The sequence below is a fragment of the Colius striatus genome, chromosome 18 (assembly GCF_028858725.1).
Source record: "Colius striatus isolate bColStr4 chromosome 18, bColStr4.1.hap1, whole genome shotgun sequence".
In the NCBI taxonomy this organism is placed as follows: Eukaryota; Metazoa; Chordata; class Aves; order Coliiformes; family Coliidae; genus Colius; species Colius striatus.
This window is the reverse complement of record NC_084776.1, coordinates 4,660,027-4,675,969: the sequence shown is the minus strand read 5'-3', so window position 1 is coordinate 4,675,969 and position 15,943 is coordinate 4,660,027. Positions and strand designations below refer to the sequence as shown.

At 39.1% G+C, this 15,943-nt stretch overlaps 1 protein-coding gene across 1 annotated transcript; it reads right to left on the bottom strand.

The window, feature by feature from the left end:
* Positions 1-11,229: 11,229 nt before the first annotated feature.
* Positions 11,230-15,281, bottom strand: C18H17orf67 (chromosome 18 C17orf67 homolog). The gene is made up of 3 exons (XM_010205756.2): positions 15,227-15,281; positions 14,444-14,544; positions 11,230-11,346 (listed from the first exon to the last, which is right to left on the bottom strand). Exons 1-3 carry the CDS (start codon positions 15,279-15,281, stop codon positions 11,230-11,232), a joined length of 273 nt encoding a protein of 90 aa, XP_010204058.1.
* Between the last annotated feature and the right edge of the window lie 662 nt (positions 15,282-15,943).

Below are 15,943 nucleotides of genomic sequence, written 5' to 3'. Positions count from 1 at the left end.
GGCCAGCAGGCAATGTTGGTGGACTACCTGACTGACATTTGTGCTGGGCAGCCCCAGAGCAAGCAATGAGTGACTGGAGTTTGTAGCCCCTTGGTACTGCAAGCCCCATCTATGAAACTGCAACACCACAAGGAAACCAGGCATCCCAAAGATGGTATTACAGCTCTTGTAATTGAAATCTCTATTCCTATAAGCACTTGGGTCTGAAAAAAAGGCCTTTCTGTGTGTCAGGCTTGAGCCCTGAAATGTGTGACAGCAATGGGAACTGGCTCAGGCAGTGCAGGGAACGTGCTGGGAAGAGGGGCAGCACCAATGGCTCATTGTCTCCATCCTTCCAGCCAGCTATCCAGCCATCCCCCCAAAAGTACATGCACACTTGCACCTACACACACCCAGTTTCGTTCTGATTTGCCCCTGGATTGAATTAAACTGAAGGATCAAAGAGCAAAGCTGGGACACTGTTTTCACACAGAGGCATAGGCAGGGACTCACTGCTGTCAAAAACCAGCTTAGTGTTTGTCCCTGCTGGCCTCACCTGATTCAATCAAAACGCAGCCAGAGGTCTTTTGTTTCTAGCCTTGCTCACTCCTATCACATCCCACTCAGCTTTCTTCCCTCATGGACACCTTCCAGCTTTGCCTTGTGTTCTCCCAAATGCCACAAAGTCTAATTCCCCTCTCCCTGCCTTTTTATTTTTCACTTTTTCCTGCAGTTGGCATTAAAGCTGGAAGCAAAGACATGTCTGTCTGGTCAGAGAAGGCGGGGGGGGGAAATATCTATTCCAATTGCTTTTGAAATAGGCACATCAAACTTTATGACACTCCTTTTAGAATAGTAGATTCTATTTTCCTTATATAAACTTTGGCTGAGCAATTTTCCATGGCCACATACATGCAGACAGCCTTATTCCTGGGCTTGGGGAGCCTGGGTCTCCATTAATTGGGCAGTGCACACAGCTCCTTAACGTGAGCTTGCATTTTTGGAAGCATTACATCTTCAATTTTAGCTTAAGGTTCTACTGAAAGTGTGGCTTTTAATAAGTAATAATATACAGTTATAGAGCTTTTCAGTTAAATGCAAACTCTTCCTGCTAATTTAAGCAGAATTAAGAAGATCCTTTATTTACCCATTTGCTCAGTGCAGTTCATTATTCCACCCTAAAAATTTTAGGACAGTTGAGGTGATGTATTTATAGTTCCTAAGTACCCCAGCCTAACGACAATCAATTTGAGCAATGCCATGCATTGTTCATGTGATAGCAAAGGAGATCAGAAGGTGAGGGTTACAGGTAGTAAAATCTGGTCATGAGGCAAATGAACAATGTCTGAATGCTAATGTTATGGTAAATGCTGATCTCCCTGATTTTCAGTAAGGACTGCAAGTGCTTGCAACATCTAATCAACCCTGTCACCACATGGGTGAATACAGCCATTGCAGCCCAAAGCTAGGACGTTTGTCTACATAACATATAGCAGCGTTATATGGAGAGAGGTTTGTACACTGCTGGCCTTAAGAGGATTTGTGTTTTAACAGGGAACGTTGGGCACTGCTGTAACTGAATTCCAAAAATAAAAGGAAATTACCAAAAAGCTAATAAATACTCACCATCTGTTGCAGCCCTGCTCTGCTGGTAATGCTCTGTCACCATCTCTTATGGGATAGAGATAGCAGAAGAGCAGTGTTGAAAATAAATGAGATGTGTGTGGGCTTAAATTGGAGCAACAGCTAAGGAGAAAATGTCTTTGCTGTCATTTCATATATTTTCTTGTCATGTTTAATTTAAGGAGCCATGTTCTAGAAAAGCACGTTTTGGTATTTGTGTTGCCCCTGTGCTGCTCTCTGTGTGCTGGTGATTTACTGTGTGTAGCTCAGAGCTGGAATCCATTTCTCCCTCTGCTCAGGCGACTCATTCTGGGCTCACGTGTGTCCTGCTGCTGACAGCCTGAAGCCACAGGTGCTCTTCACTTCAGACCCGCTCTTGAGAGAGGATGATTTCAACAGCAAAGCTGATGATGCTTATGGAGCAGAGTTAAAATCTTGGGAATAACTTAACTTTATGGCTTGAACGTTTGTCATCCTTGGTAAACAGGAAATGATGGAAGTAGCCTCCTCCTACCCCTTGGCAGCCATGAATTTCAGACCATGCAGGATGATTCCTTTGCAGAGCAGAACTGAAGATGCATCAGCAGTCTGAGTGCATAAATAATGCTGCAGCCCTTGGTAAAGCCAGGCTGTATATCATCCCTGCTAGAGCCATGCCTGCTCGGGAGGGATCCCTGCCAAGCTTAAAGCAATGCCCTCTGATCAGTGCACTCTTTGAAATCTACCATCAGACTGTTTTGTTTGAGCGAAGGCTTTCTTTCTTGGGTGGGCTGAAGCACTGTGAGTGCCTTTGGAGTGAGTCACCTCTAGTGCAGCTGGAATGATGAGCGCACAGGATGGCCCGATGAGACAACCACAATGTGCAACCTTAGACACATCAGTAGTATTGGGTAAGAAAGCTTGAGCCTCCCTGGGGAGTTTAACCACAGCGGCAGAATAGAGGAGGCTGTGCCACTGATAAAAGCACCCTAAACTGCACAGAGGTATCCCCAGTTTCCTAAAGCTGGTGTGGAGAACTGAGATAGTCCAATACACAAGCTCCAGGTGAGAAAAAGAAGAGGTCTCTGTCTCCAGAGGTATCTACAAGCAATTCTTTACTGAGGTTGGACTGGAAAGCTGTAACTGATAGAATCACACATCATGAGCTCTGTAGGCATGCACCAAAAAGTAAATCAAGTGGCTTACTATCAGCTGGAGGAATTTTGGTCTTCAACTCTAATTTCTGTGATTGTTCACTTTGCTGAAACTCATTTCATTGAAGTGCCTCTTAAGAAATACTTTCAGCCCCAAAGCCATATTAATATTTAAAATGTTTTTCTCAGCAGTGCAACAGCTGTGCAATGTGAAATAGAAGACATTTTTCTCTTTCCCTGGGCAGCTCTAAAGCATCAAATGGTAAACAGAGAAAGGGGAGAAAAAAAAACCCCAAAACTGTTTTGTTTCTGCTATGGCTTATGTATAAAATACCAAATATTAACACACATCCCCAAACCTCCTCCAGCGCTGTTGATTTGATGTTAGCAAAACTTTGTGTATCATTGAAATGCCCTCAAATGTTGAGGACTTAAAAGTAAATTACTCTGGGCAGAAACTGTTCTTGGAAAAGCTTGATTTCTGCAGCTGGAATGCTGAAATGCAATTCACATCCATCCCCTGATGAAACATAAGCTTAATTTCTGTAATTTAGAGTCCATTCAAATATCTGTCAATATATACATATATAAAAAGAAACATAGACACAAATCTACAACATTTATTTGTTTTACTTTTGCTTTGAAAGGAAGTTTGTTGCCTGTGAGCCTAAAATTGTGCTTTTCCCAATTGGAAGATGAATAAATGTAAGGGTTGGTAGGGCTGAGTGAAAGCAAGCTGTGGCCCACCAGTGTCCAATGCTGCCTCTTGCCCTCAGACTTCAACCCAACCCTCCTTAGAATTGCCAATAAATGTCAGAATTGGAAAGAACGAGGCGCATCACATGTCTGGGAACTGCTCCCTGCCTAAAGACACAGGCAAACTCTGCTGAACACCAGTAATATTTCAGGATTTTCTTTGTATCCATAAGGACTAGAGCCATGTTTTCTAAGTGAGATATGAGATTCTGTTTTCTTCACATGACTGCAGAACACCCATAGCAGCTCAACCTTGATCTATCCCAGACAGCATTTGTAGTATCAGCCTGTTGGCCCCTTCTGTCTTAGCAAGAAAATGAGTATATTTAGGAGTTACCAAAATTGTATTCAGGAACAACAGGGGAAAAATTGTTCAAGTACCATGTACCATAGCAGCTTCACTTCTGTGGAAGGCTAGAATTCACTGGATGACTTCCATGAACAAGATTGGCTCCTATTGAACAGAATGAGGCCCTGCATATTTATTCTTTAGCTGTATTTTTGAACCATTTTTCAGGCTCAGGGCCTCTGATTACTGTGGATCAGTAATTGTATTTGGCTGTTGTACAGTCTGAAAGTTTCCTCCACAGTGACCTATTTGAAATGGGATTCATGCAATAGTAATGTAGTGTAAGATAGTAACAGTAGATAACACAGAATAGCACAGTGAGGACAGTATAAAGTAACCTGACATACACCAGAAACAAATCAAATCTACAGCTGCACAATAGTGCTGTGAACAATTCCCTGTACATAGAGTCATTGGCCACCAGGTCTAGCTGCTGTATGAACAAAGGAGTATGTCTCCTAATACTCTTTGTTTGCTGTGCAGAAATCTGTCCTTATTTAACCCTAAGTACCTGTCAGTTGCTTCCAGGAGGAATTTGCTTTGTGAACAGAACATTTCAAAAGATTTCATTTTCTTTTAAAGTTTCATTTTTAGAAAGATGAGGAATCCAACACATCCTACCCTGAGTAAGGCTCTTTGATGGGCTGGGATGCTGCATGAATGATAAATATATCCACAGACTCAGAGTAAATATTCAATGGCATGTAACTAAGGTATAAAGGAGTAAATTTTACACAAGTTGGCCACAGGCGCCTTGTCATTTCCCAGTAAATTAAAGAGTCTTCCATTGGACCTATAAATTTATCATACTGGTATTCTTCCATGACTACAGAAACAGCCTGACCCTGTTTTGATGGAGTGTTCCATTCCCTACAGATAACAAGAGTCCAGTGCTGTTCCTGTGCATACCATGGCACCAATAAATTGAGCACAAGCCCCTTTTTGCAGCTCTTCCTGTGGCTGCCACTCAGTGTTAGTCTTTCTTTTTTAATGCTTTTTTTTCCAAGAACCTTAATCAGAGTCTTTGCCAGAAAAGAAAAAAAAAAGAAAAGAGCTCTGCTAATTACTTACAGACTTATGAGCCATGTTTTGATAACAGAAGCATAGGAGTAGGATGGAAATCTGTCTCCCATTATGAATCACACGGTACGTCACCAGTATTGATCAATGTCCCCAGTTGCTTCTCAGCACAAGCTGATCCAGATAATGAGGGCCATATTATTAACCTGGATTCATTTCAGGCTCCAGCTCTGCATTAAAACTGGTACCTTTTTTTTTTTCTCAAAATCCTGTGGTTTTGCCTATCTTACCCATCCTCATGACACTCTGAATGTCAGATCTTGCCTATGGCTGCATTCCTGGGGGAATGGTTCTGCAAGGAAAGGAGACTTCTTGCATGGTGCTGAGCTTATGAAACAGTCCTTGAGTGCTGCAAAGAGCAGGTGGGAGTGAGCTGGGGCAAGGAGAGAGAGCTCTGTTCTTGTGCCAGACTGGCTGAGGCCAAGCCACATGCTGTGAAGGATCTGCCACATCCCAGGTGACATTTGCTTCTACATGAAAGTGTTGCTATTGATCTGTGAATGGAGGGGGAAGATTCTCCCTCCCAAATGTTCTGTGGTCACCTGCTAGCTCTCTGGTTGCTAAGTGCTAAGTTGCTAAAGGTGCTGCCAAGTGAAATTCAGAACTTCATAAGCATTGGATGCTTTTCAGCCTTAGGAGTAAAATGTTCAAAGTATCATGAACACAAGTGTCTGAGCATAAAAATAGCCATGCTACACAGTTGTTGTTTCTGCATAATTACTGAGGATCAGATTTTGAGAAAGCTAGGTTACAATTGGTGTAGACTTTGGGTCCCTCCATATCCAATGCAAGGAAATGGATGCTAGTAGAATGCCTGTTCTGAAAACCTACTTTAGGGTCTAGGAGTCATGAGTAGAAAGAGCAGATAAATCTCATCTTTGTTCAGTATTAATTTTAAATGCTTTGGTTACATTTGTTTACATTCTTATTACTGCTAAGGCTTGCTCTTATGTTTGGCTGGGTTTTTTTCTATGCAGGTGTCAAGCAAACCCTGTTTATTCAAATCACCCAGGACTGGTCACACCTCAGATCCCTGTGAGGTAGGTGAGCTCTGCTGTAGTCATCCTAAGAGCATTGCTTGGCCCATTGTCTCCCAGCTAGAAAGGGACAAATCTGCCTTTCTGCAGGGCTTTTAGTTTAAGCCATGCCTCTAACTGATCAATAGAGATATGAAGTACCAGAATGATCTTGAGATTTGGAATAATGCTAGTGCTTCAGACTTTTGGTTTCCTACTGAATCTACATTGGACTGGACTTGTCCCTTTGATTGAATAAGTATAGTTGTATTGGCTCAAAGTTCATTGAAGCTCCTCTGCTTTTCCTGTTTTTCATTTCAGTACACATTTTTACCCCCAGCCTTGAAAAAGGATTAAAATGCCAGAAAGGAGACAGATCACTCACCATTTCTAATCACATACCAGAAATCTCAAGACACATAGTTCTCACGAGATTTTCTACTCTTTGTAGACCATAAAAGGCTCAGATAGCCTTCTGAAGTCCACTCTGATCTCTTTAGTCATTAAAAAATTAAGTTTTCTTACTGAGAATCTAAGCTAGATTCCTGCTGCAGTGAACTGCATTCAGCAGTTAGTTCTTTCAGCAATTAGTTTCCAGCTGACGTTTGATGGTCACTGAAAATAGATCAAATGGGACCTCTTTCTGCAAACACATCAAACCTTTTAGTAGGATCCATGTTTGAATGGCAGATAGTAAAAAAATCACAAGATGCTACAATGTGCCCTGTAGAAACTTTCAACCATCTCTTTCTGTGGCATAATTAAGTGCAACCACATAACCAGGCAGACACCACACTGTCACCCACATTCACAGCAATCTTGGACACAAAGGCAAAAAACAACAGCCATTTGCTAAAGGTCTTTCATTTTTTTTAACGATTTAGAGGTGACTTTTTATTTTAATCATCTGAGCTGAACATTATAAGAAAAAAGAGTAAAAAACACAAGGGAGGAGAAGGAGGGAGGTTGGATGTTGAGTCAAACAGCCTTTGAGGGCCATGCTGCTGGTTATATGCAGAAACACTGGCATCTAGTGGGCAGGTTTTCAGATGGGAAAAAGCAAAGTTACAGGACACTGAATATAAATCAAGGCAGCAATTAAAGCTAAAGAAATGTTTGTGTCTTTCATAGCTCAAAGATTTTCCTAAGTCTGTTGTAATCCTTTTCTGTAAAAGCATTTGGAAATGCTGGCTTTCCCAATTTCAGCGTGTAGCTTTCAGAGTGCTCTTCTTCCTATTTGTGTTATATTAAGACCACTAATTACTTAATGTCATATAGATTATCATCAATCACTAGGATAGCTAATTGTTTGTCTGTGTGTATAAAAGTCTAGAGTTCTTACCCAAGATTTTCAACATGGACAAAGATAAACCTCCAACTAGTCCTTCAACACTCTTGGTCTAATTCAGCTGTAAGTGATTTCATACACAGCATGGCTTGAAAGAAAGATATTTTTAAAGGAATAGAATAAAAATACAGTAGAGCAGCCACACTGAAGGACTCTGGAACAAAAAAGAAAGCTTAATTATATAACTTCTGTAGCTCTCAGTGTGTTCTTTATGCAGTGTTATCTTTTTATGCTGATTATGTATGAGTTTTTCCCTACTGAGTCATAATAAATACTGGACCTGAGCAGCATTAAAACCTGGCTCTGAGGGCCTGTTCTTTTATTAGTTGACTGGATTATATTAAAACCTTGTGTATATATTTGACATACAGAAATGTGTAATAAGCAGGGTGAGAGGCTACTATATCCATGGCAATAGTCTAAAGCAGTAACACTCATTCCTTCTCTCTCCTGTTTCCAGTGTTTGCCAATGCTAAGCAAACCCTGAAAGTTGCTGTGCTGTGCTGGTCTCCTCATCTTTGGCTGTCTCTCTGGTAGGTTGAAGGGTGTTTCTCTGTTTACTTTCAGGGCCCAAATTGATTTGTACAAATGGAGGACTTGGCTTCTTAAATCTCACAGAACGCAGAAGAGCCAGATGTATGAAAAAGTAATATCTTGGCTACCTTCTTCATGGTCACAGGATTACAGAGGCACTGATAGGTTTCAGTCTAAGTTTTTCTTCTTTGTCTTCATATTTTCCTCTTCTCTCTCTTTTTCTTTTCCTTTTTTTCTCCCTATGTTCTCTATATCACAAACTTTCCTATATGATGTCTGCTCTTTTTCTTGTCTTGATGGACCTCAATGGTCAATTCTACCACAGAACAAAAGTGTAGATATTCCTAAGAGAGAGCTTACTTTTGTAAAGAAGTTTAAGTGCTGTAACTCTAAAAACACTGATAGTAGCTTTGGTTTGAATCTGGGAGAAAATATGTGTTGACTCTTGCCTGTTGGCTAGATGAATCAGCCTCACACAGATGTGGGCTAAACACTGAAACATTTTTTGGCTTATTAAGTGGGAGAGAACATGGAACAAAGATCTGGAAGTACTTCTCTTTGCTATGTTTCTCATTTTCTCCTTGTAAATTAGACTTAATAACACTTGATTTTCTTTGGAGATACCATTACAAGGTCCTTCAGCCTTCATGTGGAAATGCAAACTTAAAAACAATAAACTCTATTCCACATGTTTGCTTTAGGATTAATTCAGTATTACTGAGATAGACCTAGAAGCTACTATTTAACCTTTCTAGTTATCTAGCTCATGACTGAATATAACTAGGTGGGAGTTCTTTTCCTTCAGAAAAGTACTTGAATTGACTTTCACTGGGTGAAAAATGGCATCATTGGGATCAGTGTGAATTTTCCACTGTGCAAGTAAAACAGCCAGGATTTTACCTAAAGACTTCAGCTTCAATGAAGATATGCAAATTGAGACCTGTGTATTGAGAGTATTAAGAATGAAGCACACAATAGCAGCTTGATCATGCATTTTTACACTCTCAGATCTAAACTATGATTTCATCTTGGCAGTAGGGGAAAGCAAGCCTTTGATGCTTTGAGATTTAAATTCTTTCTTTGGAGTCATCTAGCAGAGCTCTCTTACTGGAAGATAAGTATACTAGAAGGACTGTTGATCTATTTCAGCCTATCAAATGCTTTGTGCAGCAGTAAAGAGCTTATATATCTTCCTAAAATTGTGGTTTATTCTGCTACTAGTCCTCAGGTTTTTAGTGTGTCTGAATTACAAAGGAAAAACTGCAGAGAAACTACAAAATTATTAGACTGCACCATCGTACTTCCCAGCTGTTGATCCTAGAAAGTCCTCTGACATTTCCTTAGTACTTCACAGTGCTGAGCCTCACTTTCATTAATTTTATCAGCATTTAGTATTTACTAAAGTAACAAAATCATCTGAAAATGGATTTGAATCGAGTTTTATTATGAAACGGTACATGAAATACTCACTGGGAAATTAAACATAGATTAGCATTGCATAAATATCATAATACAATATTGTTATTTAACCTAGAAAACTGTAATTAAGGATTCCTTTGAACTCCAGAAAGCTGACCTTCTCTTCATGTTTAAACTCTCCAATTTTCTGTGGACTTCTCCCTCTGAGTTCCTTTTGCTTCAGATAGGCTAAAGCTGTACCCTTAAAAAGCATACACTCAGGCTGATCAGAGAGTTATTCAAGCCCATACCTCAGAAACTGAGAAAAACCCTTGATTTTTTTCATGCATCCAGTCATTACTGTTAGAAAATACATGATGTCTATAACATCTAGCCATTTATAGTTGGAAGGCTTGTTCTATCACTAGGATTGCACTGTATTGCAGAGAGATTCAGCTCTACAATGAGCACATAGTCAACACAGGAATACTTTTGTCCTCCTTAACACAGTCATAGCATGTATCTTCTTCAGTACCCATGAAGAGATCTGCAGAAAAGAAAATATCATGTTAAAAAATGCTGACATTGGTCATACTAATTACATATAATGGCCTTCAGATCATTTAAGCATTCTTCTAACATTAATTCTTCACAATTGCCTGTGAGCAGCTCTGGTGAAGGATTACAATAGTTCAGTGAGACAGCTTTCAACCGTGGCTCAGCTGGAAGATCTTTTGAAAACTGCCAGCTTACCTCCTAGGGCTAAAGTTTGGGAACTTTATGTTTTTGTTTTTAAGTAAGTTTCAGACCTTTGGCTTATTGTGGATTAACATAGTTCCATTGAAGTGTACCACAACATCCAGCTTTTCAAAGGTATTTAGATATGTACTGGTACAAATAGCAGAATTTTAAGCAAACAGACTCTGTCTTTGAAACAGATCAGTCCTGACAGATACCATCTCTGTATTTCACTCTTTTTGAAAGTATGGAGCTGAATCTTTAACTCTTATGTTAAAAAGTTAATGATGAGTGATATAGAATGACTTTTATGGTGATGATTCTAATTTGTCCTAGTTGACAAATGTCATGTCTGCTTAAAGAATGTGTGCAGGAAGGTAACTGGAAAAGTTTTATTAATACATGTATTTTACAATCCTATACCTTCCTTATCTCAAAATATAGTATCATTATATTTATTTAGTGTAGTGATAAGTTGATACTGCATGCAAAATACACAAGGCAATAAAAGATGACCATACCACCAACCTAATGTTCATAGAGTAATATTGGGATGAGTCATTTTGTCACCAATTGGCGTGTGAGTAGTGCCTCATTTCTCAGCTGTGCTTTGGGATCTAGTTTCCCATTGAACTCTATGATGCATGTGATAAACAGAGGCAAAAAAATAGAGCAAATTATGCTATCTGTTACACTGATGTTGAAAATCATAAACAGAACTAACAGTCCATGCAAGTTCTGTGAAAATGTCCTGTGTTAATGTTTACCAGTATATATACTAATAGTGAATTCCATTTAAAAACTCAGCAGCTAGCAAATTATGGCAGCTGAGATACTGCAGAACAGGCTCATCTCCTACCAGGTCAGACTACATCTTAAATATCTCAAGGATGACAGCTATTAATTTAATCCTGCCAAAGTCCTACTGAGAGCTAAATGAACAAGTACAAGACTTAAACAGAGGAGTTGGAAAAGGAGCACAAGCAGATAGGAAAGAAACAGGAGCAATCTGAAGCAACATTATTAAGAATGTTGTGCAGTCACCAGCTTGTATTCATATAGCAGAGAAATGCATAATCAAATATTTTATTAACATGGACAGAACTACAGTGCCACAGTTGATGCTGAGGACATTCATGTTTCCCTGCCACTTCTCTGTGGACTTCCTCTGGGCATTGGTTATTCTCTCCTCTTCCAGTTTTTGACCCTTTCTTTTATTGTGAAGAAATAGCCACTGTAAAAGCAATATATACCATTGTGAGATAAGCAAAACCATTAGACTGGATGCACTAAATCCCTGTTGCAGTGTGGGAGACAATGTGGATTCAACCAGTGTTCAAGGAATTGTTCTTCTGCTCTCTGCTCCAGACGTTGCAGGTACAGCATATACTCCTAATAAAAGAGAAGAAAAGGTCATTTAATTACGTCGTAACTGAAGTCTAATTTCAGGTCAATGAACCAGGAGAATTCTACAACTTATATAAGAGCAATTATTTTACCCCTTAAAATTATCAAATATAGTGAAATTATGTTGCTAGTCAGCTTGCCTCAGCCTATGATATTTAATGAATGACATCACCATCCAGATCAGCAAAGGTGTTGAGCAAGAGTTTCACAACAATACTCATAAACTAGGAATTCTGCATACATATTTCTTATTTGCATATTAACACTGAAGCCTCTGTTAGTCCTGAGGGTACAGAAGAATTCTCACAGATAGGTCTCTTGAAGCCTCTTTTGAAAATTGATTCCTGCTGATTAAAAACATTAACCCATTATAGGTCATGTGGCAGTACTCTGAAGGGTTCTAGTAAGTAGCATCCATCAGAGATGATTACTCTTTATGTGATACATCAAATAATGTGAATTTCCCTTCCGAACATATAGGGTTATCAAGTGATCAAACTAAAGTGTGTTATGCACCAAACACTTGACCTCCATCAGGCTTTTAAGAAGTTACAGTCCCAGAGCATGTGGGCTCATGATCTTTGTGAACACTAGCTACATTTTTTCAAAATGCACCCCATGGCTTTGCACAGTGGGTGTTGTAGGAATGGAAACTGTAGCATAAACCCTTTGCACTGGCTAAATGTTCCCACTGTCATCCAGTTCTCTGCTCTTTGTGCTGACCACAGAGCTGGTACACTGGGTGCCAGCAGGACACTTTAGTATCCTGCCTTTTACTGTGCTTTTTGTCCTCACAGCACAAGGAGATTTGGCTTAAATTCCTCTGAGAGACTGCATTACAAACGTGTGGAGAGCAGGACTGAATGACTGAGAAGACACCATGTGATGAAAAGCAGAGCCTTGGTCAAAGTAAGATTAAAATATGCTTATAACATAAATGCCATTTCAAAAATAACCAAAGATGGCAACTCTTGCTGTCTTTAACTGAATAGGCTTTTTGACTGAAACAGCGCTGTGGAAGTCAAATAGTGTCACAAAGAATTGCAAATTAAATTCCCCAGCTCAGCATGATCTGGCCTAGTACAAACAGATTTTGCTTAAAATAGAAGAACAGAGGTGGGTTCATCCCAGCATTCATTGAATTTCATTCTGCTACAAAGAATCTATACAAATTCAGTTTTTCCTCCTTGAGCGTGTGGTAGAACTGTGCACAAGGATACAGCAGCCATGTTCATTCACAAGGGAAAATCTCTGTGTTCCACCTAGGGGGCAGGAATAGGGTTTTTAATCAAAAGATATTTCCTTTTCTACTGAAAACCTTGATATTTAGTGAAAAAACAAAAACACAAACAAACACAGAAACACCTAAAAAACCCAAAACAACAAAACCCAAAACCCAAGTACTCTTATGTCTGAAGTTTCTTACAGAAATCCAGCATTGCTGTATTAAAAAAGAAAAAGAAAGGAAAAGAAATAAAAAGACTGGAATTTCTCCACAAATGTTTGTTTCTCATCGTGGTAGGATGGAAGGTGGCAAGGACAGAAGTCAGTAATTAAACCCTTCTCTAGCCCTCACTCCCTCTGCTCCCCACCTACAACCACAGAATCACAGAACATCTTGAGTTGGAAGGGACCCACAAGGACCACCAAGTCCAAGTCCCTGCTCCTCACAGGACTACCTAAAACTAAACCACATGACTAAGAGCATTATGTGTTCACATGGAACTTCCAGTAATACAGGGTTTAACTCAGTCCAACTTCTCTACCATTTATTTTGCATTTAATATATATTTACTACCTAACATATAATCATGGTGGGATATTAAGCATCAGCATAGATGGGAACTGTATTCCCACTAATTGTCAAAATCCACAAGGTTCATTTAGCAACAGCTTAGAAATCAAACCAATCCTGAATGCTGTGGGCAGAAGTGAAGCCCATGCCATCTGGTTTTTGGCTGTGTTGTACAGTCATCATTGTGCCAGCTTGCTAATAAGCACGGTGCAACATTCTCATGACAGGTTTGATTTGTTGTGGCCATTACATGTGACAGAGAAGCGTGTGCAGCGGGAGTGGCATATGGCCAGGTGGATTCTATTTGGCTGGTGTACACTAACCATTGGAAAGGGCCAACCACAAGCTGTCTCCACAAGCCTGGCCCACACAGAGCTCAGTCCCATGAGGTGTGTAGCAATCTTGATGTCCCACTGAGTTCGTAAGTGTTCAGTGCCTTGCTAAGCTGAGCTCCTCATATTCCTCACACATGCACAATCTATTGTGTGCTTTCTAGCTTCTGTGGGCTTTACCTCTTCAGAATGTGTAATCTGAGCACAGTTTATTTACTTTGGAAAGAAACAGGCGGTAATTTTAAAATACCTTAAGTACCTCTTGAGAAGTGCAGAGTTATATGTTACACCTTGTCAAAGCAAGTAAAACAGAAGGCTTTTTCCTTCTTTTTCCTTTGTTGTGATATAGTTTAGAAATACATAAATGTAAATATTGCATGTGGAAAAAATGCTGTTGCATTAAGCTACCAATTAAAAACTTCTACAACATAATAACCAGTCTTCCTATCTGTAGCATTCATAAGCAAGTGAATGAAAGTGATTTTAACAGCTAGTTCAGAGCTACCTTGATCTCCACACTGACCACTGACACCTACATCTCCATTCTGCCTTGAATGCAGAATGTACTGTAAGCAGAAGACATTTCCTGTTATTTCATTTTTCAGGAACAACCTGATGAAATCCACATTTCTATAAATGAAAAGTCACTTTCTTCTCAATAATTTAATCGACATTTTTGAACCGTGATAAAGAATTTCCACATTCTGCAAGAGTACATTTCCTGAGCAATGTTCAGCACTTACAGAACCCTACTTAACAGTCATTGGAAGGATGTAAAGGAGTTTGGTAGTATTTCACAGAACTCAGCTGCTTAAAAGTCATATTCATAACATATTGTTTGGAATTAAATCTGTAGATATTTAATACCAGGCACAAATGTTTGAGGGGTTTTGCTCGTGAGGTTTGGGCATTTTTTTTAAGTTAATGTAATTTTTAAATAAATATCATAAATCACCCTCATTGGCTCATCAGGAAAACCAGCCTTTCGCAGTCTGCCTTCACGACGAGTTCTCAGAACCTGTTTGGCATCTTTTTCAGTCAAAATTGGTGAAGTGTCTAAAGACAGAAATGCAGAAATTAGTTCTGACTTTACCAAGAAGTCAATATTTTATCTCTCAGCTGTAAAATGAAATGTCTCCAAACCTGATTTTTGTCTATATACAAAGTGTTCTTTCATTACAGCCCCTTCCCAGGGGATATTGCATTCCAGGAGGTCTGAGTGGAATTTTAAACCATTTTTATACTCGTGCTTTCTATAGTTCTACCAGTCTGAAGCAAACCCTACACATTCCTGTTACTCTAAAATGAAAAAATATAACAGCACCATCTAACCACTGACATTACTAACTCTTCCAATTCTTTGTTCTTTTCTGTGTTGCTTTACTTCTTAGGATTATTTTTGACATTAATAAGTTAGACTTTTGTTGCAAAGGAGAGGCTGCATTGAACATTTAGCTTGCAGGACCATGGTAAAATAATATTAAAATACTAAGCTAGTAAATTAAATTTGGGGTGTTTTTAATAAATGACTACAGTGTGGTAATGCAGAGAGTAAAATATCAAGTACAATAGCACGAGTGTTAACAATCAAATCACAGAAAGCCTGCAATATAATCATATTTAAGTATGAAAAATGAAGTATGAAAATGCTAAAGTAGAAGGTTGACAAATTAATACTATTACAATATGCCCTGCAGCTCCACATGCATGCACAGGTTTGTTTTATATAAACTCCTACCTGTAAAGGTGGTCATCAGAACCAAAAAGGAGACAAACACAAGTAACTGCTTCATTTTGATTCTACTTTCTCTCAGTCTGTTCCAAAATGAGTAACACTGACTGAGGCATTGGCCTATTTGAAGTAGCTACGTCAGTCACAGATATTTGTTTATGCTTTAACTAATTTGAGTGATAGTATGATTTTGAAGACATCTGGCTCAAAGTTTTGAATTAGGCTATTATCTACTGACACATGCTCAGCATAACTCTGTTCCTAAGGGAAAGAAAATAGAAGACCTTTTTTTTCCACTTCTGGCTTCAGAGTTACACTGAATGTTTTGAATTTGTGAAAATAAACCACATCACCTTACATTTAGCATACCAAGAAATGGAGTTGGGTGCCCAAGATAAGCAATTGTTTTTTAAAACAAACCATTGTCCAACACTACATGTCAGTCTCAAAAGCAGCTGCAAGGGGGCCCCTTTTTCAAAAATTGTCTCTACTCCAGCACAGAAATACATATTAATGTGGTTTAACTCTAGCAAACCCAAATTATCCCTGCTGTAAAACACAGCAGAGAGGTTTTTAGCAAATTAATAGAATTATACAAATGAAAACTCACATAATTCTCTTTTCAAGACAATTTAGTAGAAGACAGGATTTTAAGTGTCCTTATTAGTAAGCATAGTGTAAATTAAGAATGTAGGTTAATGAATGTCATTGCAAACCATTACA